General features: G+C 45.1%; 2 protein-coding genes across 5 annotated transcripts; one reads left to right on the top strand and one right to left on the bottom strand.

Moving 5' to 3' along the window:
* Positions 1-1,789: 1,789 nt before the first annotated feature.
* Positions 1,790-12,650, top strand: PUS3 (pseudouridine synthase 3). Its single transcript, XM_072978887.2, has 6 exons — positions 1,790-1,916; positions 7,510-7,680; positions 8,546-8,937; positions 10,257-10,813; positions 11,862-12,052; positions 12,207-12,650. The coding sequence occupies exons 3-6, from the start codon at positions 8,557-8,559 to the stop codon at positions 12,524-12,526; spliced, it is 1,449 nt and encodes a 482-aa protein (XP_072834988.2). The 5' UTR covers positions 1,790-1,916; positions 7,510-7,680; positions 8,546-8,556; the 3' UTR covers positions 12,527-12,650.
* HYLS1 (HYLS1 centriolar and ciliogenesis associated) lies at positions 5,295-16,297 on the bottom strand. 4 transcript variants are annotated; one of them, XM_072978890.2, is made up of 3 exons: positions 16,189-16,297; positions 10,665-10,730; positions 5,295-6,671 (listed from the first exon to the last, which is right to left on the bottom strand). In XM_072978890.2, exon 3 carries the CDS (start codon positions 6,638-6,640, stop codon positions 5,729-5,731), a length of 912 nt encoding a protein of 303 aa, XP_072834991.2. In that variant the 5' UTR covers positions 6,641-6,671; positions 10,665-10,730; positions 16,189-16,297; the 3' UTR covers positions 5,295-5,728. The 4 variants fall into 4 exon arrangements, with proteins under 4 accessions (XP_072834991.2, XP_072834992.2, XP_072834993.2 ...); XM_072978891.2 differs by lacking the exon at positions 16,189-16,297 and adding an exon at positions 16,068-16,083; XM_072978892.2 differs by lacking the exon at positions 10,665-10,730 and having other exon boundaries at positions 16,189-16,286.
* Between the last annotated feature and the right edge of the window lie 113 nt (positions 16,298-16,410).

Raw genomic sequence — 16,410 nt, 5'->3', positions numbered from 1 at the left:
TTCTCTTTCTATGGGGGAGAAAGCAGGCTTTTGTTTTTTTCACAGTGGTGTGACAAACATTTGCTTCCTTGGGAGTAAGTCTCCGTGGATGTCATCTGCTTGGAAACATGAATCGGAAAAGTTCTCGTTGTGGACTACAGCTCCCAAAACTCACAAATTACCATGGGCACTGGAAGAAATTTGAAGACATTATTTAATAAAGCAAACTGGACAGAGGAATACTTATGTCTGACTAAATGTGTACAGAATCAGACTGCTAGACCTCAGTGAGGCAAGAACACTTGTGCTAGTCCCATCTGTTAGGCTAGTCACTAACTCTACAAAATAAAATAATCAGATTTCCTTAAGATTGGGTTACTATACTATGCAGTCCCTTAAAAATCTGCCACATCACTCTAGTCTTTAGAAAGGGACACTTTTAATGTGGGTTCACTCCTTTTTCCTTTCCATCTCACTGGAGGTTGACACTGTAATTGCTAATGGGCCAGAATCCCTCTGTTGAAGCTACATCTCTCTCATACACATTATTTCTGGAATTTCTTCCCAATACAGTACTCACATTCTCCATGAGGGCTTGGGCATAACTCTTTAACAAATCTTAAATACAGGTGAACTGAAAAAAAACCTGTAACTTATTCTTCCTTCATCTGCTTTCCTTTCATGTCTTTGTCACAGTGAATAAAACATAACACAAGCCAAAATAGAATTATTTTATGGTAATGACACTGGGGGGGGGGAAGGGTGGATATTAGCTGTTAAGCAAACTAGTCAAGTTGCTAGTTCTCAAGGAGGAGATGGTTGGAACTTAATGATTAACGTAGGAAGAAGCTTAAGCATTTCCATCCTCGTGTTTTTCTTCTTTCCTAAATATACTTTTAAAACAGGACTGAATGATTGCAAAGACAACAAATCATCCAATAACCATTCACTAGGATATTTAATGTATATCCCTCATGTGAATACACAGCAGTGAATAATCATTCATTTTCTGCCTAGCTTGTGGTTTTCCAGTGTTACTTCAGTTGGCAATGAAGGAAAGCAATTACAGTACATCGCTTTTAGATATGAAGTCTGGGCCTACTTGTTTAAATCAGCTGTCTAGTAAACAGGAGATCCTGGGTTCAAATCCTAGCGACGCCTCTGCCAAGGCTTTTGAGGGAGGGGAGAAAAGCCTCAAATTTATAGCTAGCCCTCATGACTTCTTAATTTCCCCCTTGCCATATCAAAGTGTGTGTGTGTGTGTGTGTGTGTGTGTGTGTGTGTGTGTGTAGGGGTTGAAGACCACACACTACAGTCATTCCTTTGAATCTGTAGTGTGTGTGGGGTGGGTGGGTGGGTGGTCACTGAAGAGGTGGGGCACCAATTCCAAGATGCTATTTGAGAAGGAATTTCCACCCCACCCCACCCCACCAGCTGTTTACATGTTGCCGAAGAATTTTTACCGGGCATGTACTACAACAACCATGCCAAGAAACTTCTGAAACTGCCTGAGGAAGATGGAATATGTTACCATCAAAAGCTAGCAACTTCCTCGATTTTTCCAGTGGGCTAAGAAAAGCATCGCCTGCTTCTGTGACTGTATTTCTGTTGTTTTCTCCTATTTTGGGGGCTTGTTATTTTTTTCTCTGTCTCTCTCTCTTAAAATTCTGGGATTCTTCGGACTCTTAAAAGCCCGCCCCGGCCGCTTTCTCAAAAGGACTACATTTCCCAGGAAGCTTCGCGCCACGTACTTTACGTGCACGGGAAGACTAGAGACCATTTCCGGCGGGGGTGGAATTACTTGGGCCGCGGGGCGGGGCGCCGGCCTCTGTGGTGCTGCAGGAGGAGGAGGAGGAGGAGGAGGAGGAAGAAGGAAGGGGAGCGCGGTCGTGTTCCCGTGGTTGGCGGGAAGGCTGCGGCCGCCTGTTTCCTTGAAGGTAAGGGCCTGTGTGTTCAGTGGGGCTCCCTTCCTGCGAGCGTGTGTGTGTGTGTGTGTGTGCGCGCCTATGCTGGGGTGTGGAGGTTAGCCTTGTCCCTCTGTCGGAGTCCTTCCTCTGTCTGGGCACGTTTACACGACGTGGGTGCCCCGAAGCTCACGCGGCGATCTCTAGAGCCTTCCATCAGTTTTGATTTTCATCTATGCACGTTTTACCCATCCAGGGAACTCCGTAGAAGGCTTTACTTCTCCAGAAACATGCACAGAATCGGGGCTTGCACCTCAGGCTCCCGGCAGGTTTTAAAAAAAAATAGTTCAGCTGGGAAGTGAGTTGTTTCCTCTGTCTAGATTGCAAGGTGTTTATAGAGGAGTAGAACAGGTGTGGACAACGTGCAGCCCTCTTGCTGCGATCAGAATGCAACTCCAATAAGACTAAGAAGAACTCCCATCCACCCTAGGCTGCAGACTCAGCGATGAGGAATGCTGGGAATTGGAGTCCAAGAGCTGAAGGATGGCAGTTTTATTTATTTATTATTCGATTGCCTACCCTTGCAGTGAAGAAAGGGTGTGTCCTGTTTTATAGGGCAAAGACCTGTGAGACACAGGTTAGGTATACGTGATGACTTATCTGCTTGGTTGACTGCAAGACCTAGCATGCGGTGGCTGGCTCTAGCCATCCTGTGTGTTTTCCTCAATGCTTCAAAGTGATGTTAGGTCAAAAGCATTATGGGAAATGTAAAGGATGGTCTCCTCTCCTTGCCTGGAGTGCTGGGACAGGTCAGACATCAGCATTGGGAAGGATGATAGTTGCCCGAGGGTGTAGGTTCAGCCTTCTTCAATGTAATTTCGGGCAGTGGTGGTAGCTGTTTGGGTACAGCTTGGGGACACATGCTTTTTAGACTGCAACGCTCAGAAGCGTCTAACCACCATAGTCATGCTGGCTGCAGGATCCTGGAAATTGTGGCCCAAAACATTTTTCCAAACTCGCTGAGTTTTGGCTTCTAGGAAGCCACTCCAATCTCCACTTCAGCCAACTGCCCCTTTCTGTACAGTATTTCGTTTCTACTGTCTGGTAGCATGCCTGCTCGGGGGCACTAAATCAGGATAGGTAATTTGGGTAGCTCTGGGCCAGATTGGGGGAGGGGGAAACCAAAGCTGACCAGAAGACCTGTTTTTCAACAGTGGATAACTTTGGGCGTTAAACAAGGTAAAGGGCCAAGTTACCTATTTAAAAGGCTCCCAGGAACAGCAATTCATCTTTGTTCCCCTGGGAAAAAAAGACATTTTAATTTGAGGAATCAAATGGAGCCAGGAGCTGGCGGCAGGGTGGGTGGGGGAAATAATGAGATACAGAACTCCAGTTTGACCACTTCAAGGATAGAAATGCAAGTACAGTAGCTCCTTAAACATTTAACCTATCTGTTGTGGAACTCATAGACCTTATGGCTTCAACCTCTGACATTTTATGCCAGAATAAATGCGTTTTTTAAATGGAGTATGACCCGTTTTTGTGGGAGGCATAGTATAGTAAATCCATGGTCCTACTTTGTGACCAGAGGAAACGTACAAGGTCCACAGGCAGCTCACAGACCCATGTAGTGCTCCTTGTTCTATGAATTAACAGTCTGGGAAGTAGATAAAATGATTTTGCAGTTTAGGTGAGCAATCTCTACAGCTCCAAAATCATCATCTCCTCCCCAACATAGTTCAGTCCCTGCCATTCTGTCTGGAACTCACCCAGAGATCTCTGATCTAAGTCAAGCCAAATAATTATTTTCATGAGGACCTTAGTATATCATATGAACCAACCTGGTACTCTCCAGCTGTTTCAGATCACACGTCCTAGCATTCATGTTCAGTAGCTGTGCTGGGGCTGAGGAAAACTAAAGATAAAACATCTGGAGACCATCAAGACAGGTAAGGCTTGTACAGGATTTTAGCTGCATCTCAACCTTCTTGTACCAAGGATAACAAACAATGATGCACGGCCTTGAAGGTGATTTATCATTGAAAGCTTGCAAGCTTTATGCCAGAATAAATCACCTTCAAGGCCGTGCATCATTGTTTGTTATCCTTGGTACAAGAAGGTTGAGATGCAGCTAAAATCCTGTACAAGCCTTACCTGTATATACAGTTGTACCCCGCTTTACGATTACCCCATTTAACAATGAATCCGCTTGACGGTGAGGCTTTTGCGATCACAAAGCGATGGTTTGACTGGGGTTTTTCCACTTTGCAATGATCAGTTCCCTGCTTCGGGAACCGATTTTCGCTTTACGAGGATCAAAAACAACTGATCGTTGGGTTTCAAAATGGCCGCTGGCTGAAGAAAATGCCCCCCCCCCCCGCAGTGCTTAGGGATGGATTCCTCGCTGCAGAGGCACCGAAAATGGCCGCTCCTATGGAGGATCTTCACTGGACAGTGAGTTTTCAGCCCATTGGAACGCATTGAACGTGTTTCAGTGCATTTCAATGGGCTTTTTTATTTTGCTTTACGTTTTCGCTCTACAGCTATTTCGCTGGAATGAATTAACGTTGTCAAGCACCACTGTATATAGGTCACTGTATATAGGCACCACTGTATATAGGTCAATTAAAGGTATCACCTGCTCCTGCACTTTTATTCAATTACGAGTAACACTATAGAGAACACTGTCACAACAAAAGGTAGAGCCAGTGCATCATATAGAGCTTTTAAAGAGGATCTGTTATAACAGACTGAAGAGGAAACTCACAGGGGAGGGGGTGAACCATTCCTTCAATATCATACCTAACTTGCCATAAAAAATCAACTTGGCAACATTTCAGTGACAGTACAAGGTGGGCTAAATATGAAGCAGCAGCTCAGAATAGACCTTTGGTCTAGATGGGAGGGGTAGAAATCTAAGTTCAATAGTAGGGTAACTTGCTATGCCATTTGGCAGCCATATCAGTAGCAACCGATGCACGTGGCCCAACCCTCTCCACATAGGGCTCCTCATCCATGGATTCAGGGCAGTTGTTTTCAGCTCTTGTTTCTGGTCATGATGGAATTGCATGTGATAGTTGGCATTGTGCACGCAAGGGGCAGAGCCCGGCCCGCCGGGGCTGAAATTAAAGGGAACATTGAGCATAACTTGTTTCATTTAGAACAGGGAGTAAATCTCTTTGGGTTCATTCAGTAGAGCGAGACAGATGTACAAAGGATTGATGGTAAAAATATAAGCCTCATCCCCTCTTCTAATTATTTTGCTAGTACTTTGGCCATCTTTCAGTTTTTCTTTATACCATGTCTGTAAAGTGTCTTTCCACAAGTGCTGATAACCAAGGTAAGACTGTGAAGCCACTCTTATTCCATCTAATGAAGGAAGTGGGTGGAGGAATCAACATTGCCAGTGGATAAACTATAGTAATGACTTTTATTCCAAATATTTATACTTTAATGCATACATCCAGAAGTTACAAAATTGATTTAAAAACAGTAAAATTGTACAGAGTGTCTAATAGTTTAGGAAGAGGAAATGGGTCTAAAAGATCTTGTAATAAAGCAGAAAGATTGTCTTTCACAGACATTTCAGTATGCTTCAATTCATCTTCTGCTTGACTTCTTTTGGGATGATACCAGTAAGTTTCTCTATCCAAGGCATCACTTTTAAGCAGCATGGGTAAAAGAGTCCTTTCCAAACTCCTCATTCTGAAAACTAAGTATAGATTTAAAATCAATAAGAAGGATTCAGGTTCAAAGGAAACACAACAGTATAGTTCAGTGTAGTTAGCTGTTTGGACAGCACCAAGCAGTGCATGCTTCGTGCCAATGCCAGTCCTCTTGGGTTTCTACGAAGAGTAGGAATCCCTAGGTATCACACCATTTGCCAGGTCACACCGTATTCCCCAGCGCAAGGCAGATCTCTTCTTCTCTGTAGGCACCAGGTAATTGTTGGGGATATAAACGTGCTGAGGTCGAGGAGGGAATTCAGACTTATAAAGCATCTGTTCCCGGATGCTCCAGCGCACACCTTTCCTGGGGTCTTCCCCTGGAAGCCGCAGTGACTCCCAGTCATGTTTATGTTCCAAGTAACGGGCAACCCGATCCGTCTTCATTCTATTGCGGCTGATTTGATCCAGCCTTGGTAATATGAAGGACTTTGGGTGAGCAGGGAGAATCAAATCCTGTTCGTAGGATGCTGTGCTGCGGCTCTGACTCTCTCTTTGGGAACATTGGCTCTGGCTGTCCCCAGTCGTTCTCCAGGAACAGGGAGTCTCTGACTCTGGGGAACTGTTGGGCTCACACTCTTCCTCAGATTCTTCTTCCTCCGCCTCCTGGGTGTTCTGATGATACATTCCCCAACTCAGGTCCCTGTATTCTGGGTCACTCGGAGTGCTGGACTCGGGTTCACTGATGACTGACTCATCTGTCACCTGGACCTCTCCATCAGGCGTTCGCCTCAGAACTTTCCTTTTCATCACAGGTTTCCTAAAACTTCTGGAATCCCTAGGAATCCCCGACAGCAAGGCAGGTTCTGGCTGAAGATGCCTGACCATTACAGGGTGAATAGGCCTGGGCAGAGCAGCCACAGAGGCCCTTGCATAGGGGTCTTGCTGCGGTGCCACATGAGGTTGCTTTGGGCTATCGCCATCTCCCCGTTCAGCACAAAGGCGCATAAAGGCCATAGCAAGTTCTTTCAGCTGATCCTCCCGGCTTGTAGAAGTCCACTGGTACGGATCAGGTCCCATCACGGCTTCCATTGTTTTTCCTTGATTAGTGCAGTTATTGATTCTGAAAGAAATATTTACTAGTTATCACACAATGACTTGTAACTGCTTAGGCATGCATAGTTACTCACTTTCCGAATAGTAACATCTGCTTATAACTGCAGAAAAGCATTTAAGTCAGCTTGGAATCTATTACAGTCAGTTTCCTGTGTTGTGCTGATCTGAACATGAGATGAATCCCATACAATATTAACTATAACAGGGACTTCCAATTGGTTTCCAGAGGCTGCTTGGTAAATAATAGGGAAGCAGCATCCTGATATCCAGAAAGAAAACTGTAATTGTCAACTTTTTTTAAAGCAGACCACTTATGCACTACTAGAGTATAAGTGGAAGAGTGGCACAGGTATTCTAAGGCAGGTAAGTCACATAGTGTGAAAGGGAGCCCAAGAGAGCTGACCAGTATCTTAGATGAAGTGTGTGGCAATTAGAACTCCTCCCAGACTCCTCTATGACTTTTAAATGGAGGGCTTTCTTGAAGACAGAAAGGTTGACAACCAGTAGTTTTGAGTAAGAAACCTGAAATGAGAGACTGCTTGTGGATCTGGCAACTCATGGCTCACTTTTAAAGATGTCAGACAGCAGCTCCACTCAGCCCTAACTAGCCCAGCCAGTGGTAAGGGATATTGCTGCCCAAGAGCTTCTGTAAGGCTAGATTGTGCACTCCATAAATAACTCTGCTCTGAGTAATGTCAGGATAAGGATTAGAAGTGCTGTTTTACTGCCTTATTCTTTCTAGCAACTTTGCTTTTATTTTAAGTTACTTTGGGATTGTTGTAAAAATGAGCAATGATATAGAAATGCTCAGTAATGAATATAATGATTGAAATTCTGTTCTGTAGGTTAAAAGCAAAAAGCAAGGCAAAGCGTGCTGCTTATATACCGCCAGGAGAACACCAGCAATACTATAGAAGACAAGCTCTTTGAGGCTCTTGGCAAAACTCGACTGATAGAAAACAGGCAGACTTCCAATTATCACTGCTGTGGACAAAGGAGTCAGTGCCTTTGGACAGGTGAGTTTTATCACTTTCCAACTGCAATAAGAAAACGGGGGATTAGAGGAGATCCCCAATCCCATGAGGGATGATTGGGGAGTTGGGGGTTTCCCATAGTGCTTCAAGCACTCTCTGGGTGGTTTAGAAGTTAATTATGCCGGCTACACATTGCCCCCCCAAGCAAGCTGAGTAATTATTTTACCGACCTTGGAAGGATAGAAAGCTGAGTCAACCTTGAGCCGCCTACCTGGGATTGAATCCCAGGTCGTGAGCAGTTTTAGCTGCAGTACAGCAGTTAACCACTGCGCCACGAGGTTACATGACATAAGACTGACAATGTCATCAGCCACAATTTTTTTTAAAGAAATAAAACATTCTGGACTACACCTCCTACCCCTGCTCCCATGAAGTCCATTTCATTATAGGGAAGCCCTATACAGAAATTCCATGAGGAATTTCTTGAATTTCCAAAAATCAATGTTGCAAAGTAAAGCCATCTAGGTGGGCTGCAATTTTTGGGATTTAAAGATTCCACTCCCCCCCCCCCCCCCCTGTAAATTCCTTGGCATCCAGTGATGAATGAGATTCTGTGGAAGCCTTGAGACCTTCAAGTGGAATAGAGTTGGAAATGTTTTATTTCCACAGCAAGTGAGTTGACTCATGGAATAGAACAAGTCTATGCTCTAGCTATGGGTAAAAAGAAATCTACTTTCAATTCCATCCCTCCTCTGTCAATTAACTCAATAGATGCCAGTTTACCTTCCTGCTAAGAGGTGACTACCTCTTGCATTGCCACTTGGGCTATAGAGGAAGTCTAAGAGGAGGCCCACGTGGAAGTCTACCGTTCTAGCATTGTGTCCCTGTCTGTGCTTCCACACCATAGGGATTGTCGCAATGGATGAAGATAGAAAGGAAACTAAGCAACTACTAGAGAGGATCCAGGAGCTGGAAGAGACTGTGCAAAGATTAGAAGAAAGGCTGAAGGTCAACAAGGAGAAGACAAGCACTTCTACCAGTCTCCCAACATCAGCAAAGACTAAAAAACGCCAGCAGCGGCCATTTGATTTTAGTGCTTATGGCCGGAGACACGTTGCACTAAAAATAGCCTATCTAGGCTGGGGATACCAAGGGTTTGCCAGCCAGGAGAACACCAGCAATACTATAGAAGACAAGCTCTTTGAGGCTCTTGACAAAACTCGACTGATAGAAAACAGACAGACTTCCAATTATCACCGCTGTGGACGCACTGACAAAGGAGTCAGTGCCTTTGGACAGGTGAGTTTTATCACTTTCCAACTGCAGTAGGAAAACTGGGGATTAGAGGAGATCCCCCAATCCCATGAGGGATAATTGGGAGTTGGGGGTTTCCTTAAGGCAGTGTTCCCCAACATTTTTACTAGTGTGGACCGGGGGAGTCTCTGAGGGAGGTGCGGCGGCCCTTCACGCTTGCCCTCGATGCACGTATGCAGTGGTTGGGGAGTGTGCGCGCCATAGGCGCGCACATTCCCTCACTGCTTCATGCATGCACAGGAGTGCCTGCACACCCGCACGCCGCCGAGTTTTTTAATTTTTATTTTATCTGGCTCTTGCCAACCCCCCACTCCCGTTGCTGCCAGGAGGAGAGCACCCGGACCATGCTCTCCCTCGCGGTTCTTGCCAAGACCCCCACTCCCATTGCCGCCGCCAGGAGGAGAGCACCCGGGCCTTGCTCTCCCTCCCGGCTCTTGCCAACCCTGGTCACCGCCGCTGGGCTGGGCCACCAAGACAGACCTCTCCCTGCCCCCCATGCACAACCTCCCCTCCCCACAGCTGTTTTGCGCCCGCAGGGGCTTGCAGGAAGGGGCGAGGGAGGACTCACGCCAGCGCCAGCACGCACGCGCAAAGCAGCTGTGGGAAGGGGAGTGGGGGCGGGGCGGGGCGAGGTCTGTCTTGGTGGCCTGGTCGGGCTCAAGCCAGGGACTGGCAATGGGCCGCGGACCGGTCGTTGACAACCTCCACCGTAAGGGGTTTATGGATTTTATTCTATCACTGTCCCCTGTAATTTGAAAAAGTTGGCTTTTAAATTAATCATTGTTACTTTTAATGAAAGGAATAATCATAGCTTACTCTCATCCAAAAACTGAAATAAATTGGAATTATAATAAAATGTTTTTGTTCAGTTGCAAAAAAAAAAGCGTTTGGGAAGCTAGTAGTAAAGATCATAGAGGTTTTCTAGCAATAGTGGATATTTTAGGAAGTGGCATGTAACTGGTAACACAACTGACTTTCTTGGTAGATTCAAAGATTAAGATATCAAGGAAATTAAGGAGGTTTTCAGGCTAGGTCTACCTCAAAATCAGTTCAGGTGCAAATGGATAAATACTACAAAGAGATCTCATTTAAATAATTTTGAGCTGGAATTTGTTTAGAAACAGAGGACTAAATCTAGTTGGCAGTCCCAACCAGAATTGGTGCACTGAACAAGTCCCACACTTCTGTAAGTTCAGTTGATTAAATAGGTCTCGTTGAGATTAGCATTTGGATTTAGCCCATCTGAATCATCATTGTGCTTTTTATATCTACCTCCAGAATATAATTTTCCCCCATTATTTCAGGTTATTTCCTTGGATCTCCGCTCAAACTTTAAAGGAAATAAACTTGGAGAGTCTACAAATGTCAAAGCAACTAATACATCAGAAGAAATCCGCTACACCCACATGTTGAATCAGGTCCTGCCTCCTGATATAAGGGTACTGGCTTGGGCTGCAGTAGAGCCCAGTTTCAGTGCTAGATTTAGTTGCCTGAAGAGGACCTATTGCTATTTTTTTCCTCGTGCTAATCTCGATGTAGCTCTCATGAATGTTGCAGCTCAGAAGTTTGTGGGAGTTCATGATTTTCGCAACCTATGCAAGATGGATGTAGCCAACGGGGTGACCAATTTTCATAGGACAATTCTTACTGCAGAGGTGCAGCTTGTGGATAGAGACGAGGAAACCGAGCAACAAACCCCGTTCCAAATGTACCAGTTTCAAGTGACGGGCCAGGCCTTCCTCTATCACCAGGTTCGTTGCATGATGGCCATTCTCTTCCTGATTGGACAAAGGTTGGAAAAGCCAGGAATTATTGACGAGCTGCTGGATATTGAGAATAACCCTAGAAAACCACAGTACAGGTAGGACTTGAGCAAAAATTTCATAAAATTTAAATATCTCCAGACAGGTATCTTAGTCTGTTGCAGTAGAACAAACACACATAAAGCTGTTTTATACTGACTGGTATTAGCTGCAGAAACCTCAGGTTTTCTCCAGCCTTTCTACTGGAAACCTGTTTTAACCACTGATTATCACTATCACACTTGGGACCTTCAGTATGTAAAGGATATGTTGCACTGCTGAGCTATAAGCTCCAACCATTAAACACTAATAAACATTGTAATATCACGACTTGCTATAAAAGCTCATGCTCATCTTAGACTGCTCTAGTACTCAGCACTACCTTTGCTAAACAACATGTAAAAGTGATTTATGTAGCTTTTTACTCATGGAAATAGGCATCTCTTATGTCACAGGGAGCTTCTCCAATGTCACATTAAAACTGCATCAAGCCAGGTCCTAGGGCAAGGATAGACATAGGATAGGCTCCTTTGCATGGAGTTTTATTTTATCTTTGAGAACTCTTTTAATGCACCCAGTAGAATCAAACTAAAGAAGAAAATACAGAGATTGAATGTTGCATAGCTATTGCATCACCAAACCTACATTTCTGTTCACCATACTTGTGTTTGTGCATGAGTAAATAACCTTAAAATAATATAGCTCAAATTCATTGTGAACTTCAGGCAAGCTAGGGGCAGTATGAGACCAGTAGGTGTTGCACACAGAAACACCAATGTCAGGGGTAAGAGATCTGCAACCTTGATTTTGTGATCCAAACTCAGGAGCCCCAACAAGTTTAGCCGATGGTCCAGGTCCTAGGAGGTTGTAGCCCACATCTGGAGAGCCAAAGATTCCCAGACTCTTGATTTACACCAATACTGACATATCCTAGATATAACAGATGTGCACCTGGATCCACATCAATTACACATGAAGTGCCAAATTCAACAAGGGCTTAACTTGTGGATGCCTATTTCTATATTCAGTTCCCTATCAGATGAAGTTACATGGATCCAGATGAAGTGCTTATTAACATCTAATTTTCTCTCCCCTTGTCCCCCGCAGCATGGCAGTGGAATTTCCTTTGGTTCTGTACGACTGTGAGTTTGAAAACATCCAGTGGATCTATGATCGCCAAGTGCAGGAGTTTAATGTTACGCATCTACAGCAACTTTGGACCACCCATGCTATTAAATGTCATATGCTGTACTGCATGTTAAAGGGGCTAGATGTTGCCGAGATACCTACAGATACAGGTAGAAAAAGCAAATTTGTAGAATTCTAAAAGTATGTTAAAGACCATGGCTCCAGGAGGGCCTTCTAATATTGTCTATTTGAGTCTTAAGAGCAATTTCAACAGACTGTGTATAATTAGACATTTTTCTGACAGTGATTATTTATTGTTTACAGGTTCAGGGAACTCCACAACAATTCCTTGGAGAGATATAACACCTCCAGTTTGCAATCAGATCAGTGCTTTAATCGAGGGAGTGAGAGCCCGTAAATACAAGCGATTAATGGAACGTCCCAAGTGTGAAAGTTTGGAGTCTCGCATCAGTCACTTTGTGCATAGAGGGCGTATTGAACTAGGACACTTGAAAAAAACAAAACATTCTGACATGGAACCAGATGAGCAGATGAAAAATAAGATCAGTCTTGAGGATACTGAAAGCACAGATATCGATGGTCCAGAGCAAGCTACAAAGAGGATCTGCATGAGTACTGAGTGAGATTTTGAGAAAGCATTTGCTCAACTCTAAAGGCATATGGTGATATTTTACAGACATACTACTTTAAAAATATTTTTAATAAAAAGAATGTAAATATCCCAATAAACATACTTCATTTAAGAAATAACATTTTATTGCAAAATATTATAATGTTGATATCCTCAGAAAAATCCTAGTACAGTGGTGCCTCGCTTGACAAAGATAATCCGTTCCAGCAAAATTGCGGTTAAGCGATATCCATGTCAAGTGAAATAAAAAATCCCATTGAAATGCATTGAAAATCTGTTCAATGGGCTGAATAACTCACTGTCCAGCAAAGATCTTCCATAGGGTGGCCATTTTCTGCTCCTGTCTTGCAAAAAACCCTTCCTAAACACAGCAAGGAGCCATTTTGTACACCCGGCGGCCATTTTTAAACCCAATGATCAGCTGTTTTTGATCATTGTAATGTGAAGAATCCATCATAAAGCAAAAAAAACCCCATTCAAACATCGTTTTGCCATCACAAAAACTTCATTGTGAAGCGGATTCGTTGTCAAGCAGGGTAAGCATTAAGCGGGGCACCACTGTATTGGAATTACTTTCTCTCCAATAGCTGACATTCAAATTACTGTTATCAACATACTCTCTGACAGCTGGGCAAGGCAATCAGTTTGCAATCAGATCAGTGCTTTAATCGAGGGAGTGAGCCCGTAAATACAAGCGATTAATGGAATTTCGCACCTCGTGCGCAACCCAGCCCCCCCCCCCCCCCGCCAGGGTTTCACTGTGAACCAAACAGATTGAAAACAATCGCTGTGCAGAGGAGGAAAGCTGCATGGAGAGAGGCGAAGTTGCAAGGGTGCACACCTTACAGGGAACCTTGCTGTTATGGTTACTATATGAGTTGCCTATGGATCAGGAGGTTTACTGTGTTTTATATCTTTCAGCTGCCTTTTAAAAAGGACAAAATAAAATAAAAACACAGTATAGCTGTATATGCAGCAAAGTGCAATCTATAATAAACTGGGCCCCACTCAGCTATAAAATTCAGTGGATGATCTATAGTAATTCATCTCTCAACTCAATCTACTTGCCTCACCTTGCTGTTGTGAGGATAGCCTCATGATTTCTACAGACAAGGGGGGTCATATCGTGAAACATTAACCTAAGAGATGCATGATGACCATGGCACAAGTGTATGCTAGATTTGTGTCAAGTGCAGAACTGCTGAATAGTTCAGTGGGTTAAGGCATCTGTCTGCAGAGCTAGACGCTGGGAGTTCAATTCCCCAATATACTTCCTTGACAGGGTCTGGAGTCCATAATCCATAGGGTCTCTTCCAGCTCTGCAGTTCTAAGATTATTATTATCATCATTACAATTTTGGGGGAATAGAGCATAGAAGCATTCATATTCCATCATTATTTTTCCGAGCGCCTCCCTCCATGCGGCAGTACCTGAATATGACCGGCTCACCACACTGTAAGGCAACTATGCATAGTACAGTAGTTCATATATGGCCACCACATTGGCTGTTGAATATCTCAATCAGACTTTATCTGTTCAATCTAATGGGGAGCTGATTTGTGCTTCTTGAACTAGAACGGAATGGAGAAGGCTTTAGCAACCTGTAGGAATTATGTTCATTACAAATGGTATGCTTTATCCTTGTTCTGCCAGAGCGAGGCAATGGGAGCAAAGAGACACAAGAGGTCCTGGACTAATTAAGAAAGCAAAAAAAATAAAAAAATAATAAAAAAAAGATGGATGGTTTTATAATACATTTGAACTGTTTTGTAAGATTATTTTCACCAAGGTCAAATGAAGAGTGGCATGTCAAACTGCATAGCAGGCGAGCAGGTTTGTTTTTGATAACACAGGAGATCACTGTTTTAAATCCCAGAACCTAGTAAGAGTAACTTGCTTTTAAACAAACCAAGCCTATAATCCTAAGCATATGTCTGTATGCTTAAGCTTAACTATAAAATGGCTTCTTGACATAAAGATGGTGGTTGTGGGTTTGTTTTTTGGAATGCCTGTCATGCTCACCTTATGACATCCATTTAAGTACAGTATTCAAATTAAGTAAAGGAGGAGAAAAAGGGTATTGAGTGATATTGGGCGGAACGCCTACTCCCACCAAGGCGTACCCAGATCACCCGTGCGAGTCAGGTGGTGAGGCTGAGGAGCCTGATGCCGAGAGGCCCAGAAGGAGAAAACACGAAATTGGGCCTCCTCGGCAGTAGCTCCTCGCCTTTGGAATAATCTCCCTCTGGAGATTCGCGCAGCCCCTACACTGGGTATCTTTAAAAATCAATTAAAACATGGATGTTTATTCAGGCCTTCCCTCCAGTCAATACTTGGATCTTTTTATTTTCTCTATTTATTTCTTATTTTATTTTTCTCGTTTTATAAATTGTTATGGAACTTATTTATGTAATAATTTTTGTGATATTTTTATTTGTTGATTTATGTTGTATTGGAAGCCGCCTAGAGTGGGCCAAGACCAGACAGGCGGGGTACAAATGAAATAAATATATAATTGTCGTCTTATGTCGTTTCTACATTGTTACAGCCAGGAAGCAGATAATTTGGCTCTCCAGTTGTTGTTAGACAGCAACTCCATCAGCCCCCATTAGCACAGCCAATGGTGAGGGATGATGGCACTGCAGTCCAACATAAGGCTTGATTGTTTTGAACGACAGCTTTCCAGTAGCCACACTGGCTGAGATACCCTAGAAAGAGAACCAGCACTCCTCTGCTTTTAACACAAACGAAAAATTCCCCCCTCTAAAAAAGTAATTTTTCAAAATTGAAACTGAACATCTGTAGAAACTAAGAAACACTTCCAGATCTCAACATGTTTTGTATATCTTAAGAGGGGGGGGAACACTGCACCCCTACATCCACTTACCTGGGAACATGCCGAGCCCTCAACAAAATGGGACTTGCTAAAACATTTTAGGATTGTCCTGCGCCTAAGGGTGAGGACACAAACCGATGCCCCCCCCCCCCAGTTAAATCGCTTTCCTCCCAAGTTAAAAGGGCGCCTCACCCAACAACCAGCGGGGGAAGCCTTAGACCAAGAGAGGTGGCTCCTGGTGAGGGCTGCCAGGGACACGCGCGACCGCATTCGAGGAGCCACTCAGTCCGACCAGCCTCGCGAAGCGGTCGTGATGGCAACACAGGGCCACGGAGAGGCCCCTCACACGTCGCCAGGAGATGATGGCGGTGGGGGGGGGGAGGTGCGCTGGCCCAGCACAGGAGGTTGGAGCACCTGCAGGGAGGGGGGGAGTTCCAGCTCCCCTGGTGCTCTTGGGAAAGGGGCCCGGGGAGGGGAAAGAGGGGCTCCGTGAGGGAAAAGAACCCGGGGGGAAAGGGGCTCCGTGAGGGGAACGTGCCCCCACCGCCACCTGCGAGGCCACCGGAGGGAAGAGGCTGCCGGGCCGCCCTCCGAGCACCTTCTCTCGTTGCAAACCCCTGGCGAGGCAGGCGGCTCTCTCTCTCTCTCCCCGCCTCCAGGGAAGCCCCGGCGAGAGGCCGCGGCGCAGGCGACCCACCTGGAGGGGCAGACATCTTCCTCTCGCGCTCGCTTCCGTCCAACCCTCCCCCAGCTCAGCCCCCCCTCCCCGCGCGCGCTCCTTCCCGTTCCTCGGCCTCTCTCCCCCCCCCCCCCAGTACCTGCCGGCCCACAGCAACACTCCCCACGACTCGCGCGCGCGTGTCAACCGTTGCTCGGACTCCCCAACAGCCGCTGTTTTCAAACCGACGCACAGCAAGACCCGCCTCCTCCTTCAATTCGCCCGTTCCTATTGGTCTCAAGGCTCTCCGCCCTACCCTTTGCCATTGGCCCGCCATCATTCTCTTACGCCCCACGGCTTTGTGCGGCAGAGAGGGCTCGGT

This window comes from Pogona vitticeps, chromosome 8 (assembly GCF_051106095.1).
Source record: "Pogona vitticeps strain Pit_001003342236 chromosome 8, PviZW2.1, whole genome shotgun sequence".
Classification (NCBI taxonomy): Eukaryota; Metazoa; Chordata; class Lepidosauria; order Squamata; family Agamidae; genus Pogona; species Pogona vitticeps.
This window is presented reverse-complemented; position numbering and strand designations above follow the sequence as displayed.